General features: G+C 52.5%; 1 protein-coding gene across 1 annotated transcript in view; it reads left to right on the top strand.

Moving 5' to 3' along the window:
* Positions 1-15,000, top strand: part of relt (RELT TNF receptor) — a 44,768-nt gene that overhangs the window by 21,919 nt on the left and 7,849 nt on the right. Inside the window, exons 2-6 of the mRNA XM_041878723.2 lie at positions 12,773-12,847; positions 12,987-13,079; positions 13,900-14,084; positions 14,363-14,412; positions 14,573-14,860. Of these exons, the coding sequence (XP_041734657.2) occupies positions 12,806-12,847; positions 12,987-13,079; positions 13,900-14,084; positions 14,363-14,412; positions 14,573-14,860 (658 nt within the window). The 5' untranslated portion in view covers positions 12,773-12,805. The remainder of the gene's footprint in view (positions 1-12,772; positions 12,848-12,986; positions 13,080-13,899; positions 14,085-14,362; positions 14,413-14,572; positions 14,861-15,000) is intronic.

Genomic DNA, 15,000 nt, shown 5'->3' with positions numbered 1-15,000 from the left:
GAGGAGAGAGACAGAGAGAGGGAGAGACAGAGAGAGAGGAGAGACAGAGAGAGGGGAGAGATGAGAGACAGAGAGAGAGAGAGACAGAGAGGAGAGACAGAGAGAGGAGAGAGACAGAGAGAGGGAGAGATGGAGAGACAGAGAGAGAGAGAGACAGAGAGAGCGAGAGAGACAGAGAGAGGAGATATGGGGAGACAGAGAGAGGAAGACAGAGAGAGAGGAGAGACAGAGACAGGGAAACAGAGAGAGAGAGAGACAGAGAGAGAGAGAGACAGAGAGAGAGAGAGACAGAGAGAGAGAGAGAAGAGAGAGAGAGATGGGGGAGATAGAGAGAGGGAGAGACAGAGAGACGAGAGACAGAGAGAGAGAGAGAGAGAGAGGGAGAGATGGGAGAGACAGAGAGAGAGAGAGACAGAGAGGAGAGAGACAGAGAGAGGGAGATATGGGGAGACAGAGAGAGGGAAGAGAGAGAGAGTGACAGAGAGGAGAGAGACAGAGAGAGGGGGAAGACAGAGAGAGGGAGAGATGAGAGACAGAGAGAGAGAGAGAGAGAGCGGAGAGACAGAGAGAGAGAGAGATGGGGGAGACAGAGTAGAGGGGAGAGACAGAGAGGAGAGAGAGAGAGAGAGGGAGACAGAGAGGGGAGAGACAGAGAGAGGGAGAACAGAGAGAGAGAGAAAGAGAGAGGAGAGACAGAGACAGAGAAACAGAGAGAGGGAGAGACAGAGAGAGGGAGACAGAGAGAGGGAGAGACAGAGAGGAGAGAGAGAGAGAGAGGGAGACAGAGAGGGAGAGACAGAGAGGGAGACAGAGAGAGGGGAGAGACAGAGAGAGGGAGAGACAGAGAGAGGGAGAGACAGAGAGAGAGAGACAGAGACAGGGAAACAAGAGAGGGGAGAGACAGAGAGGGGAGAGACAGAGAGAGAGGGGAGAGATTGAGGGGGGAGAGTGACAGAGAGGGGGGAGAGACAGAGAGGGGAGAGACAGAGAGAGGGGAGGGACAGAGAGAGGGGAGAGACAGAGAGAGGGGAGATATGGGGAGACAGAGAGAGGGAAGACAGAGAGAGGGGAGAGACAGAGAGGAGAGAGACAGAGAGAGGGGGGGAGACAGAGAGGAGAGACAGAGAGAGAGGGAGAGACAGAGAGAGAGACAGAGAGAGAGAGAGACAGAGACAGGGAAAGAGAGAGAGGAGAGACAGAGAGGGGGAGACAGAGAGGGAGAGAGAGAGAGAGAGGAGAGATGAGAGAGAGAGACAGAGAGGGGAGAGAGAGGAGAGAGAGAGAGAGGGAGAGATAGAGACAGAGAGAGGGAAGACAGAGAGAGGAGAGACAGAGAGGAGAGAGACAGAGAGAGGAGAGACAGAGAGAGGGAGAGACAGAGAGAGAGAGACAGAGAGAGAGAGAGAGAGAGAGGAGAGACAGAGAGAGGAGCAGAGAGGGAGAGAGAGAGAGAGGGAGACAGAGAGGGAGAGACAGAGAGAGGGGAGACAGAGAGAGAGTGGAGAGATAGAGGGAGAGAGAGACAGAGAGGAGGACAGACAGAGAGGGGAGAGACAGAGAGAGGGGAGAGACAGAGAGGAGAGAGACAGAGAGAGGGGGAGACAGAGAGAGGGAGAGAGATCGGGGAGACAGAGAGAGGAGAGAGACAGAGAGAGCGGAGAGACAGAGAGAGGGAGAGAGATGAGAGAGAGAGAGAGAGAGACGAGAGACGAGAGAGCAGAGAGAGGAGAGAGAGAGAGAGAGAGAGAGAGAGAGAGAGAGACAGAGAGAGGGAGAGACAGAGAGAGAGAGACAGAGAGAGGGGAGAGACAGAGAGAGGGAGAGAGAGAGAGGAGAGAGCAGAGAGAGGGGAGAGACAGAGAGAGAGAGAGAGAGAGAGAGAGATGGGGAGAGACAGAGAGAGGGAGAAGAGAGAGAGAGACAGAGAGAGGGAGAGACAGAGAGAGAGAGAGAGAGAGAGAGAGAGGAGAGACAGAGAGGAGAGAGGGGAGACAGAGAGAGAGAGAGACAGAGAGAGAGAGAGACAGAGAGAGGGAGACAGAGAGAGGAGCAGAGAGAAGAGAGACAGAGAGAGAGAGAGAGAGAGAGAGAGAGACAGAGAGAGGGAGAGACAGAGAGAGGAGAGACAGAGAGAGGGAGAGATGGGAGAGACAGAGAGAGGGAGAGACAGAGAGAGCGGAGAGACAGAGAGAGGGAGAGACAGAGAGAGGGGAGAGGATGGGGGAGACAGAGAGAGAGAGACAGAGAGAGCGGAGAGACAGAGAGAGGGAGAATGGGGGAGACAGAGAGAGGGAAGACAGAGAGAGGAGAGACAGAGACAGGGGAAACAGAGAGAGGGGAGAGACAGAGAGGAGAGAGACAGAGAGAGGGGAGAGACAGAGAGAGAAGAGAGACAGAGAGAGGGGAGAGATGGGGAGACAGAGAGAGGGGAGAGACAGAGAGAGGGGAGAGACAGAGAGAGGGGAGAGACAGAGAGAGGGGAGAGATGGGGAGACAGAGAGAGGGGAGAGACAGAGAGAGCGGAGAGACAGAGAGAGGGGAGATATGGGGAGACAGAGAGAGGGAAGACAGAGAGAGGGGAGTGACAGAGAGGAGAGAGACAGAGAGAGGGGGAAGACAGAGAGAGGGGAGAGATGGGGAGACAGAGAGAGGGGAGAGACAGAGAGAGCGGAGAGACAGAGAGAGGGGAGAGATGGGGAGACAGAGAGAGGGGAGAGACAGAGAGAGCGGAGAGATGGGGAGACAGAGAGAGGGGAGAGACAGAGAGGAGAGAGACAGAGAGAGGGGGGAGACAGAGAGAGGGAGAGACAGAGAGAGGGGAGAGACAGAGAGAGGGAGACAGAGAGAGGAGAGACAGAGACAAGGAAACAGAGAGAGGGGAGAGACAGAGAGGGGGAGAACAGAGAGAGGGGAGAGACAGAGAGGAGAGAGACAGAGAGAGGGGGAGACAGAGAGGGGAGAGACAGAGAGAGGGGAGAGACAGAGAGAGGGGAGAGACAGAGAGAGGAGAGACAGAGACAGGGGAAACAGAGAGAGGGGAGAGACAGAGAGGGAGAGACAGAGAGAGAGGGAGAGATTGAGGGGGGAGAGAGACAGAGAGGGGGGAGAGACAGAGAGGGAGAGACAGAGAGAGGGGAGGGACAGAGAGAGGGGAGAGACAGAGAGAGGGGAGATATGGGGAGACAGAGAGAGGGGAGAGATGGGGGAGACAGAGAGAGGGGAGAGACAGAGAGAGGGGAGAGATGGGGAGACAGAGAGAGGGGAGAGACAGAGAGGAGAGAGACAGAGAGAGGGGGGAGACAGAGAGGGGAGAGACAGAGAGAGGGGAGAGACAGAGAGAGGGGAGACAGAGAGAGGAGAGACAGAGACAGGGGAAACAGAGAGTGGGGAGAGACAGAGAGGAGAGAGACAGAGAGAGGGGGGAGACAGAGAGGGGAGAGACAGAGAGAGGGGAGAGACAGAGAGAGGGGAGACAGAGAGAGGAGAGACAGAGACAGGGGAAACAGAGAGAGGGGAGAGACAGAGAGGGGGGAGACAGAGAGGGGAGAGACAGAGAGAGAGGGGAGAGATTGAGGGGGGAGAGTGACAGAGAGGGGGGAGAGACAGAGAGGGGAGAGACAGAGAGAGGGGAGATATGGGGAGACAGAGAGAGGGAAGACAGAGAGAGGGGAGAGACAGAGAGGAGAGAGACAGAGAGAGGGGGGAGACAGAGAGGAGAAAGACAGAGAGAGGGGGGAGACAGAGAGAGGGGAGAGACAGAGAGAGGGGAGAGACAGAGAGAGGGGAGAGACAGAGAGAGGGGGGAGACAGAGAGGGGGGAGACAGAGAGAGGGGTGAGACAGGGAGAGAGGGGAGAGATAGAGGGGGGAGAGAGACAGAGAGGGGGGAGAGAGAGAGAGGGGAGAGACAGATAGAGAGGAGAGACAGAGAGAGGGGAGAGACAGAGAGAGGGAGAGACAGAGAGAGGGGAGACAGAGAGAGGGGAGAGACAGAGAGAGAGAGAGACAGAGAGAGGGGGGAGACAGAGAGGGGAGAGACAGATGAGGGGGAGAGACAGAGAGAGGGGAGAGAGGGAGAGAGAGAGAGAGGACAGAGAGAGGGGGAGAGAGACAGAGAGAGGGGAGAGACAGAGAGAGAGGGAGAGATAGAGGGGGAGAGAGACAGAGAGAGGAGAGACAGAGAGAGTGGGGAGACAGAGAGAGGGGAGAGACAGAGAGAGGGGAGAGACAGAGAGAGGGAGACAGAGAGGGAGAGACAGAGAGAGGGAGACAGAGAGAGGAGAGACAGAGAGAGGGAGTCAGAGAGGGAGAGACAGAGAGAGAGGGGAGACAGAGAGGGAGAGACAGAGAGAGGGAGACAGAGAGAGAGTGGAGAGATAGAGGGGGAGAGAGACAGAGAGGAGGACAGACAGAGAGGGAGAGACAGAGAGAGGGAGAGACAGATAGAGGGAGAGACAGAGAGAGGAGAGACAGAGAGAGGAGAGACACAGAGAGGAGAGACAGATAGAGGGGAGAGACAGAGAGAGGGAGAGAGGGAGAGAGAGAGAGAGAGAGAGAGAGAGAGAGAGAGAGGGAGAGATTGAGGGGGAGAGTGACAGAGAGAGGGGAGAGACAGAGAGAGAGAGAGACACAGAGAGGAGAGACAGATAGAGGGGAGAGAGGGGGAGAGACAGAGAGAGGGAGAGAGGGAGAGAGAGAGAGAGGGGACAGAGAGAGGGGGGAGAGAGACAGAGAGGGGGAGAGACAGAGAGAGAGGGGAGAGATAGAGGGGGGAGAGAGACAGAGAGGGGAGAGACAGAGAGAGGATAGACAGAGAGAGTGGGGAGACAGAGAGAGGGGAGAGACAGAGAGAGGGGAGAGACAGAGAGAGGGGAGACAGTGAGGGGAGAGACAGAGAGAGTGGAGACAGAGAGGGGAGAGACAGAGAGAGGGGAGACAGAGAGAGAGTGGAGAGATAGAGGGGGGAGAGAGACAGAGAGGAGGACAGACAGAGAGGGGAGAGACAGAGAGAGGGGAGAGACAGATAGAGGGGAGAGACAGAGAGAGGGGAGAGAGGGAGAGAGAGAGAGAGGGGACAGAGAGAGGGGGGAGAGAGACAGAGAGGGGGAGAGACAGAGAGAGAGGGGAGAGATAGAGGGGGGAGAGAGACAGAGAGAGGATAGACAGAGAGAGTGGGGAGACAGAGAGAGGGGAGAGACAGAGAGAGGGGAGAGACAGAGAGAGGGGAGACAGAGAGGGGAGAGACAGAGAGAGGGGAGACAGAGAGAGGAGAGACAGAGAGAGGGGAGTCAGAGAGGGGAGAGACAGAGAGAGGGGAGACAGAGAGGGGAGAGACAGAGAGAGGGGAGACAGAGAGAGAGTGGAGAGATAGAGGGGGGAGAGAGACAGAGAGGAGGACAGACAGAGAGGGGAGAGACAGAGAGAGGGGAGAGACAGATAGAGGGGAGAGACAGAGAGAGGAGAGACAGAGAGAGGGGAGAGACACAGAGAGGAGAGACAGATAGAGGGGGAGAGACAGAGAGAGGGGAGAGAGGGAGAGAGAGAGAGAGAGAGAGGGGACAGAGAGAGGAGGGAGAGATTGAGGGGGGAGAGTGACAGAGAGAGGGGAGAGACAGAGAGAGGAGAGAGACACAGAGAGGAGAGACAGATAGAGGGGAGAGAGGGGGAGAGACAGAGAGAGGGGAGAGAGGGAGAGAGAGAGAGAGGGGACAGAGAGAGGGGGGAGAGAGACAGAGAGGGGGAGAGACAGAGAGAGAGGGGGAGAGAGACAGAGAGGGGAGAGACAGAGAGAGGATAGACAGAGAGAGAGGGGAGAGACAGAGAGAGGGGAGAGACAGAGAGAGGGGAGACAGTGAGGGGAGAGACAGAGAGAGTGGAGACAGAGAGGGGAGAGACAGAGAGAGGGGAGACAGAGAGAGAGTGGAGAGATAGAGGGGGGAGAGAGACAGAGAGGAGGACAGACAGAGAGGGGAGAGACAGATAGAGGGGAGAGACAGAGAGAGGGGAGAGACACAGAGAGGAGAGACAGAGAGAGGGGAGAGACAGAGAGAAAGGGGAGAGATAGAGGGGGGAGAGACAGAGAGGGGGGAGAGACAGAGAGGGGAGAGACAAAGAGAGAGGGGAGAGAGAGAGAGGTGAGACAGAGAGGGGAGACAGAGAGAGGGGAAACAGAGAGAGGGGAGAGACAGAGAGAGGGGAAACAGAGAGAGGGGAGGCAGAGAGAGAAGGAGACAGAGAGAGGGGAAACAGAGAGATGGGAGAGACAGAGAGAGATGGGAGACAGAGAGAGGGGAAACAGAGAGAGGGGAGAGACAGAGAGGGGGGAGACAGAGAGAGGGGAGAGACAGAGAGAGAATGGAGAGATATAGGGGGAGAGAGACAGAGAGGAGGACAGACAGAGAGGGGAGAGACAGAGAGAGGGGAAACAGATAGAGGGGAGAGACAGAGAGAGGGGAGAGACAGAGAGAGAGGAGAGACAGAGAGAGGGGGAGACAGAGAAAGGGGGGAGAGAGACAGAGAGGGGGGGAGACAGAGAGGGGGAGAGACAGAGAGAGGGGAGAGACAGAGAGAGGGGGAGACAGAGAAAGGGGGAGAGAGACAGAGAGGGGGAGAGAGAGGGGGGGGGTCAGAGAGGGGAGAGACAGAGAGAGGGGAGAGACAGAGAGGGGGGAGACAGAGAGGGGAGAGACAGAGAGAGGGGAGACAGAGAGAGGGAGAGACAGAGAGAGGGGAGAGACAGAAAGAGGAGACAGAGAGAGGGGGAGACAGAGAGAGGGGAGAGACAGAAAGAGGAGACAGAGACAGAGAGGGGGGAGAGAGAGAGAGGAGAGACAGAGAGAGGGGAGAGACAGAGAGGGGAGAGACAGAGACAGGGGAGAGACAGAAAGAGGAGACAGAGACAGAGAGGGGGGAGAGAGACAGAGAGGGGGGAGAGAGAGAGGGGAGAGACAGAGAGAGGGGAGAGACAGATAGAGGGGAGAGACAGAGAGAGGGGAGAGAGGGAGAGAGGGGAGAGACAGAGAGAGGGTGGAGGGGTAGTGAGAGGGGCACCGGGATGGTTTGGTTCTCCATGGATGCTGGGGAGGTGGGATTCAGATGGCTGTATCAGTGCTGTTTTTTTTTCAAAAGGTCTGCTGTTGACCAGAATAGGAGATGAACCAGAAGCCATTTAGGTTAATGTTCTTTGGTTTCACTCCTGGAGACCCTTCAAAGGATTCACATGGGGTGTTGGTGCTGGACTGTAACAGAAATGTTCACACCCTGTGGTTCCTTAAAGTCCCACCAGGTCACCCTGGAGAGCTGATGCTTCCAAACCATTTCAATTTGTTACTTGACACGTTCCAAAAAGGGCAACTCTTAATTGCAGGTCCTGTTGTTTTCCTTCCCCCTATCGTGGTTGTTGCTTTATTGATTTCAGGATTTTTTTCTCAAGCGCTCCCAAAGCCACAGCTCCCTAAGGCATTATGCCTGGCCAACGACCTGTAATTAGCCTACATCCTTCCTTTATAGCCTTTTAACGAAGGGTCTAAATATAACGCCCTATCGGCAGGGAGGCTAATGTAAGCCTGTCTGTCGATCTCTCCTCTTTCTCTCTCTATATCCTTCTGTCTCTCTATCCATATGTCTCTCTCTCTCTTGCCTTCAGTTTGGAGAGGCAACCCCATCTCATCGTTTTGTGTTGTTTTTTCGAAGTGGTGGTTTTTAAATTCTCCGTTTATCATTCTCCCTGAAATTATTCTCCGGAACCCTGTCATTTGACACAACGGCCATGTTTAGGTTTAGGTCCTCTGCCCAAAATCAGAAACTCATGACATGTTTTGTATGAACTTGTGTGTACGTTGGCTCAGAAGCATGAATCTGTCTGCAGAGGTTGTTTCTGGAAGTGTGTGTGTGTGTGTGTGTGTGTGTGTGTGTGTGTGTGTGCGTGTGTGTGTGTGTGTGTGTGTGTGTGTGTGTGTGTGTGTGTGTGCGTGCGTGTGTGTGTGTGTGTGTGTGTGCGCGCATGTGTGTGTGTGTGTGCTCATCAGTCAGCTTGGGGTTGTTCCTGTCAGTGTGTAATGCTAGTGCAGTTCCAATCCTGTCATTACATAGGGAAGGATGGGGCTGCTTTCCAGACCTGTGTTAAGTTATTTAACAGCCAAGACACACACACTCCACTGCCCTCCGTTCACTCACATGTACACAGATATACTGTAAATATTCAACTGTTTAGCAGCTCTGTGTGCAGAGCAGTAGGGGATAGCATACAAAGACATACATCAATTCAATTCAAATCACTGTGTGTGTGTGTGTATGTTTAAGGTGAGCCCAGGACTGGACAGTGTGATCTTGCCCCCAGACCACACAGCAAAACATGTTAGTTAGTGTCAGCGGTCATAACCAACACTTTACCCCACCTAATCACTGTGTGTGTGTGTGTGTGTGTGTGTGTGTGTGTGTGTGTGTGTGTGTGTGTGTGTGTGTGTGTGAGCTGAGGGCGGTGGAGAGCATATAGGGGCAGGGCCTGTGGGTCTATAGGCAGGAAGGGGTGTGGCTGTTGTGACAGTATAAGTGATGACAGTCACTCAGTCACAGGTACACTGCAGCCAGCCTAGCCTGAGAGAGAGAATACTTGAAGTGTGTGTATGCGTGTGTACAAGAGAGTGTGTGTGCATGCAAATGGTGACAGGTACACTGTAGCATAGCCTGTTCCGCTCGGAGTACTCTGCAGGACTAGACAGTTTAAGTGTGTGTGAAGGTGTGTGCACGTTCCCTTTGCCTGTATCACGGACTGCTCTGCTAGACTGGGAGAGAACAGTGTGTGTGTGTGTGGTAGAAAGAGAGAGAACCGAACCGTGTATCTCCCTGACTCAGCATCCTGTCAGCATCCGTAGCATCCTCAGTCTGTTGCTCGGGCAACTGAGTCCAAGTCCACTGCCAGTCTGGGGTGAGTTTGCCTACACTCGCTCTCTCTCTCTCTCTCTCTCTCTCTCTCTCTCTCTCTCTCTCTCTCTCTCTCTCTCTCTCTCTCTCTCTCTCTCTGGTTCTGTCTTTGTCTTTCTCCATGTCTTTCCTCTCTTGTACTCTTTCTTTCTTTTTGTCCTTTTATCTCTTTCTCTCTGTTTCTCTCTCTTGCTCCTCTTTCTCGCTGTTTCTCCCTATTTAAAACTATGTGTGTTTAGTCAGAAAGGCAGTTTTATTGACCACAGAGAGGAGAGGAATCTTCGGAAAGTTAATTGTTCCTTTATTTAGCTGCTGGACAACTTTACACTCTGTTTCTCAGTGGGACGGCACAGAGAAGGAGGGAGGGAGAGAGGGAATGAGAGAGAGAGGGAAAGAGGGAATGAGAGAGAGGGAAGGAAAGAGAGAGAGGGAGGGAGAGAGTGGTGCGGAGAGAGAGGGAAGGAGGGAGAGAGAGAAGGAAGGAGGGAGAGAGCGGTGAGGAGAGAGGGAAGGAGGGAGAGAGGGAAGGAGGGAGAGAGAGGGAAGGAGGGGGGAGAGAGGGAAGGAGGGAGGGAGAGAGTGGTGCGGAGAGAGAGGGAAGGAGGGAGAGAGGGAAGGAGGGAGGGAGAGAGTGGTTCTGAGAGAGGGGGAAGGAGGGAGAGAGGGAAGGAGGGAGGGAGAGAGTGGTGCGGAGAGAGAGGGAAGGAGGGAGAGAGGGAAGGAGGGAGGGAGAGAGTGATGCTGAGAGAGGGGGAAGGAGGGAGAGAGGGAAGGAGGGAGGGAGAGAGCAGTGCGGAGAGAGAGGGAAGGAGGGAGAGAGGGAAGGAGGGAGGGAGAGAGTGGTGCTGAGAGAGGGGGAAGGAGGGAGAGAGGGAAGGAGGAAGGGAGAGAGCAGTGCGGAGAGAGAGGGAAGGAGGGAGGGAGAGAGTGGTGTGGAGAGAGAGGGAAGGAGGGAGAGAGGGAGGGAAGGAGGGAGGGAGAGAATGGTGCGGAGAGAGAGGGAATGAAAGAGGGAAGGAGGGAGAGAGGGAAGGAGGGAGGGAGAGAGTGGTGCGGAGAGGGAGGGAAGGAGGGAGGGAGAGAGCGGTGCGGAGAGAGAGGGAAGGACGGAGGGAGAGAGTGGTGCGGAGAGAGAGGGATGGAGGGAGACAGGGAAGGAGGGAGGGAGAGAATGGTGCGGAGAGAGAGAGAAGGAGAGGGAAGGAGGGAGAGGGAAGGAAAGAGAGGGACTGAGAGAGAGGGAAGGAGGGAGGGAGAGAGTGGTGCAGAGAGAGAGGGAAGGAGAGAGAGGGAAGGAGGGAGAGATGGAAGGAGGGAGAGAGGGAGGGAAGGAGGGAGGGAGAGAGGTGCGGAGAGAGAGGGAAGGAGTGAGAGGGAAGGAGGGAGAGAGGGAAGGAGAAAGAGAGGGAAGGACGGAGAGAGGGAAGGAGAAAGAGGGAAGGAGGGAGGGAGAGAGCGCTGCGGAGAGAGAGGGAAGGAGAGAGAGGGAAGGAGGGAGAGGGGGAAGGAGAGAGAGGGAAGGAGGGAGGAAGAGAGGTGCGGAGTGAGAGGGAAGGAGGGAGAGTGGGAAGGAGTAAGAGGGAAGGAGGGAGGGAGAGAGCGCTGCGGAGAGAGAGGGAAGGAGAGAGAGGGAAGGAGAGAGAGGTGGAAGGAGAGAGAGGGAAGGAGGGAGGCAGAGAGCGCTGCGGAGAGAGAGGGAAGGAGAGAGAGGGAAGGAGATAATTGGGCATTTGAGGTCAGAATAGTTTAATGGCTTACTCTCTCTTCCATTGAATCATCTCTCCTGATGTCTAGTTTCCATTAGGGTTGGATCAACCTCTGGATCAACCTCTGGATCAACCTCTGGATGAGGTGTAGTTGGAGTCAGCAGACTAATTGTAGTGTTATATGTCATTGAGTTGTTGATATAACATGTTACTGGTGTTGTGGTGATGGTGTAATATACAGCTATATTACAGAAGACTAGTCATCCATAATCTAATAGACATTTGAAATTCCCTGAGATTACAGCTAGATTTTGTCATTGAAGTGTAGCTCAGTTGGTAGAGCAACGGCACGATAGTGGGTTCGATTCCCGGGACCACCCGTAAATAAAATATGTGCATGCATGACTGTAAGTTGCTTTGGATAAAAGCCTCTGTTAAATATATGTTATTATTTATTGTTTTGGCACTGTTTTTTTGTGTGTGTGTGTGTGTGTGTGTGTGTGTGTGTGTCTCTAGATGTACTCTCTAGTCCAGTGTGAAGTCAGTTCTGAACAACAGGGTCAGAGAGTGAAGGAAATGATGTGTGTGTCTGTGGCTTGGGGTTGTTCTCTGTTTTAGAGCAGTACTATATTGTGTTCACACCTCTAAACGTTCAACTGGCCAGAGGACACGTAAACAGGGTTTGGATGGTGGGTGTGCGTGCGTGCGTATGTATGATTGCGTGTGTGTGTGTGTGTGTGTGTGTGTTTGTGTGCACGTCTAGAAGCAGGGGCAGGATGGGAGGATATGTGCGGTGGTGGGTTAATGGGCTTGCAGAAACATGACTGTGATATAATTATATGATGTATTCTTAGAAACCTCAATGACCAAACTATCTATCTTTGGCTTTGCTATCACCTCAGAATACCCCGTGTGTCACTGTCTGACCTGTGTCCACTGTCCATTAACACTGGCTGTTCACTCTAAATACTATTTACCAGCCTGTGCCTGTCTCTCAATCATTGTTGTGACAGTATGTGTCATGTTGGGTTGTCAGTGTAATGATTCAGGAGTGTGTCATGTTGGGTTGTCACGGTAATGATTCAGGAGTATGTCATGCTGGGTTGTTGCGGTAATGATTCAGTAGTGTGTCATGTTGGGTTGTCACGGTAATGATTCAGGAGTGTGTCATGTTGGGTTGTCACGGTAATGATTCAGGAGTGTGTCATGTTGGGTTGTCACGGTAATGATTCAGGAGTATGTCATGTTGGGTTGTCACGGTAATGATTCAGGAGTGTGTCATGTTGGGTTGTCACGGTAATGATTCAGGAGTGTGTCATGTTGGGTTGTCACGGTAATGATTCAGGAGTATGTCATGCTGGGTTGTTGCGGTAATGATTCAGTAGTGTGTCATGTTGGGTTGTCACGGTAATAATTCAGGAGTGTGTCATGTTGGGTTGTCACGGTAATGATTCAGGAGTGTGTCATGTTGGGTTGTCACGGTAATGATTCAGGAGTATGTCATGTTGGGTTGTCACGGTAATGATTCAGGAGTGTGTCATGTTGGGTTGTCACGGTAATGATTCAGGAGTGTGTCATGTTGGGTTGTCACGGTAATGATTCAGGAGTGTGTCATGTTGGGTTGTCACGGTAATGATTCAGGAGTGTGTCATGTTGGGTTGTCACGGTAATGATTCAGGAGTGTGTCATGTTGGGTTGTCACGGTAATGATTCAGGAGTGTGTCATGTTGGGTTGTCACGGTAATGATTCAGGAGTGTGTCATGTTGGGTTGTCACGGTAATGATTCAGGAGTGTGTCATGTTGGGTTGTCACGGTAATGATTCAGGAGTGTGTCATGTTGGGTTGTCACGGTAATGATTCAGGAGTGTGTCATGTTGGGTTGTCACGGTAATGATTCAGGAGTGTGTCATGTTGGGTTGTCACATTAATGAATCATGCTGTAGTCAGAGGCCTTTATCTATTCAGGCAAAACCAAACCTTTTCATTATGTATTCAATTTCCTCCCTGACTATAGCTCACCTGTTGTCCCATGATCCTCTCTGTTCTACCTGGCTGACTATAGCTCACCTGTTGTCCCATGATCCTCTCTGTTCTACCTGGCTGACTATAGCTCACCTGTTGTCCCATGATCCTCTCTGTTCTAGATCATATGTTCAGAGAAGAATTTCTGGAAGAAGATGAGGAACCACCTTTGCTGCTCAGCTCTTGTCCTTCTCACGGTATGTATCTTTGTGTGTGTGTGTGTGTGTGTGTGTGTGTGTGTTTGTGTATGTGTGTGTGTGTTTGTGAGAGAGACGTGTGTGTGTGTGTGCATGTCTCATTATTTGTGTCACTGATCTGTGTGTGTGTGTACTCCAGGTGTTTGGCTCTGGAGGGACTGTAGCCGTGCAGTGTCGGTGGGGGGAGGGGTGTGTGTGTCTGGAGTGCCCCAGTGGCCAGGAGCCAACCAAGGTAGGACAGATGATCCCTAACTCACCTCTCATCACCCTGTCATCCTAACTCCCTAACCTAACTCACCTCTCATTACCCTGTCATCCTAACTCCCTAACCTAACTCTCCTCTCACCTCTCATTACCCTGTCATCCTAACTCCCTAACCTAACTCTCCTCTCATCACCCTGTCATCCTAACTCCCTAACCTAACTCTCCTCTCATTACCCTGTCATCCTAACTCCCTAACCTAACTCTCCTCTCATCACCCTGTCATAAAAATCCTGTCATCCTAACTCCCTAACCTAACTCTCCTCTCATCACCCTGTCATCCTAACTCCCTAACCTAACTCACCTCTCATTACCCTGTCATCCTAACTCCCTAACCTAACTCTCCTCTCATCACCCTGTCATCCTAACTCCCTAACCTAACTCTCCTCTCATCACCCTGTCATCCTAACTCCCTAACCTAACTCTCCTCTCATCACCCTGTCATCCTAACTCCCTAACCTAACTCTCCTCTCACTCTTACCTCTAGTTAGTGTCTGGTCTATTAACGATGTTACCAAACAGACTAGTTCTGTCTCCCGGATGAAAAAATATTTATATTTATATATATTATATTTATATTTATATATATATATATACAGTATATTTCTGTGCACATTTTCATATGAAACTGAAAAATAGGTAATGTATCTTAGTTCCTGCCCAGAACGGCAGTGTTAGTTATTTTGGAACATCTTATTGAACACAGAACCACATGTGATTGTAGTGTATGTGTGTAATTACAGTGGTTCATGTACTCTGTTCTGAGATGTAAATATGTTTTCTCCTGCCAGGCTTGCGGGCAGGTCGAGGGGCCAGACGAGGTGGTGCAATGCCAGTCTTGTCCAGCTGGCACGCTTTCGGATGCCAATGACTCTGATCAATGCCGCCCACACTCCTCCTGCGGGGTCCTCAACAAAAAGGTTGTGACCTCTGGTACCTCACACTCTGATGCTGTCTGCGGAGACTGTCTGTCTGGGTATGTATCCACATACAACAACAACCGCAGACAAAGTGGGGAGACAATAACTACCCTCTCCCTGTGTACCTCAATATGGGGAGACAATAACTACCCTCTCCCTGTGTACCTCAATATGCACCAAACAAGTCCAACAAGCATATTTTTTCTTCATAAAAATTAAATGACTAAAATGGAAATGTAAAATGGGACCATGAAATGAATACACTGCTATGATAACATTAATCATGGTATTGTTATGTTATGATATTAATATGAGCCTGTTTTGGTTCCTCTAGGTTCCACCCCACTGCTGTGAGTACAGCCTCCATCCTGGCCTGTGTGAGAGGTGAGTGTGGACAGAAACAATATCACACCAACAGTAGATTACTATGTTTCCACTGGTGGAATAATGGTTTTAACAGGGTCATATTCTCTCGCTCTCTTTCTTTCTGTCTCTCCTCCTCCCCCCATGTCTCTGTTTCTCTCTGTCCTTCCCAAACCCCTAGCTCCCCCCTATCTCTCCCCAGCCCCCCCTGCCCAGTCTACCCATGTGCGTGCGGTGCGTACGGTGGGTAAGGGTGCGGCAGGCAGTGGCGGGCTGCCGGTGAACGGTACGGCAGTGCAGAGCCCGGAGGAGAAGAGTGCAGACTATGCAGTGTTCGCCCTGGTGCCAATCTTCTGTGTGATGGGACTCCTGGGGATCCTTATCTGTAATATCCTCAAGAAGAAGGGATACCACTGCACTGCTGAGAAGGAGGGAGGAGACGAGGAGAATGCTACACCACAGAAAGAGGGTGAGAGAGAAAGAGAGACCGAGAGAGAGCGTGAGACAGGGAGAGAGGGAGGGAGGGAGGGAGGGAGGGAGGGAGAGAGAGAGAGAGAGAGAGAGAGAGAGAGAGAGAGAGAGAGAGAGAGAGAGAGAGAGAGAGAGAGA

This window comes from Coregonus clupeaformis, chromosome 25 (genome assembly GCF_020615455.1).
Source record: "Coregonus clupeaformis isolate EN_2021a chromosome 25, ASM2061545v1, whole genome shotgun sequence".
Classification (NCBI taxonomy): domain Eukaryota; kingdom Metazoa; phylum Chordata; class Actinopteri; order Salmoniformes; family Salmonidae; genus Coregonus; species Coregonus clupeaformis.
The sequence above is the reverse complement of the archived record's forward strand: the minus strand, read 5'-3'. Positions and strand labels throughout refer to the sequence as shown.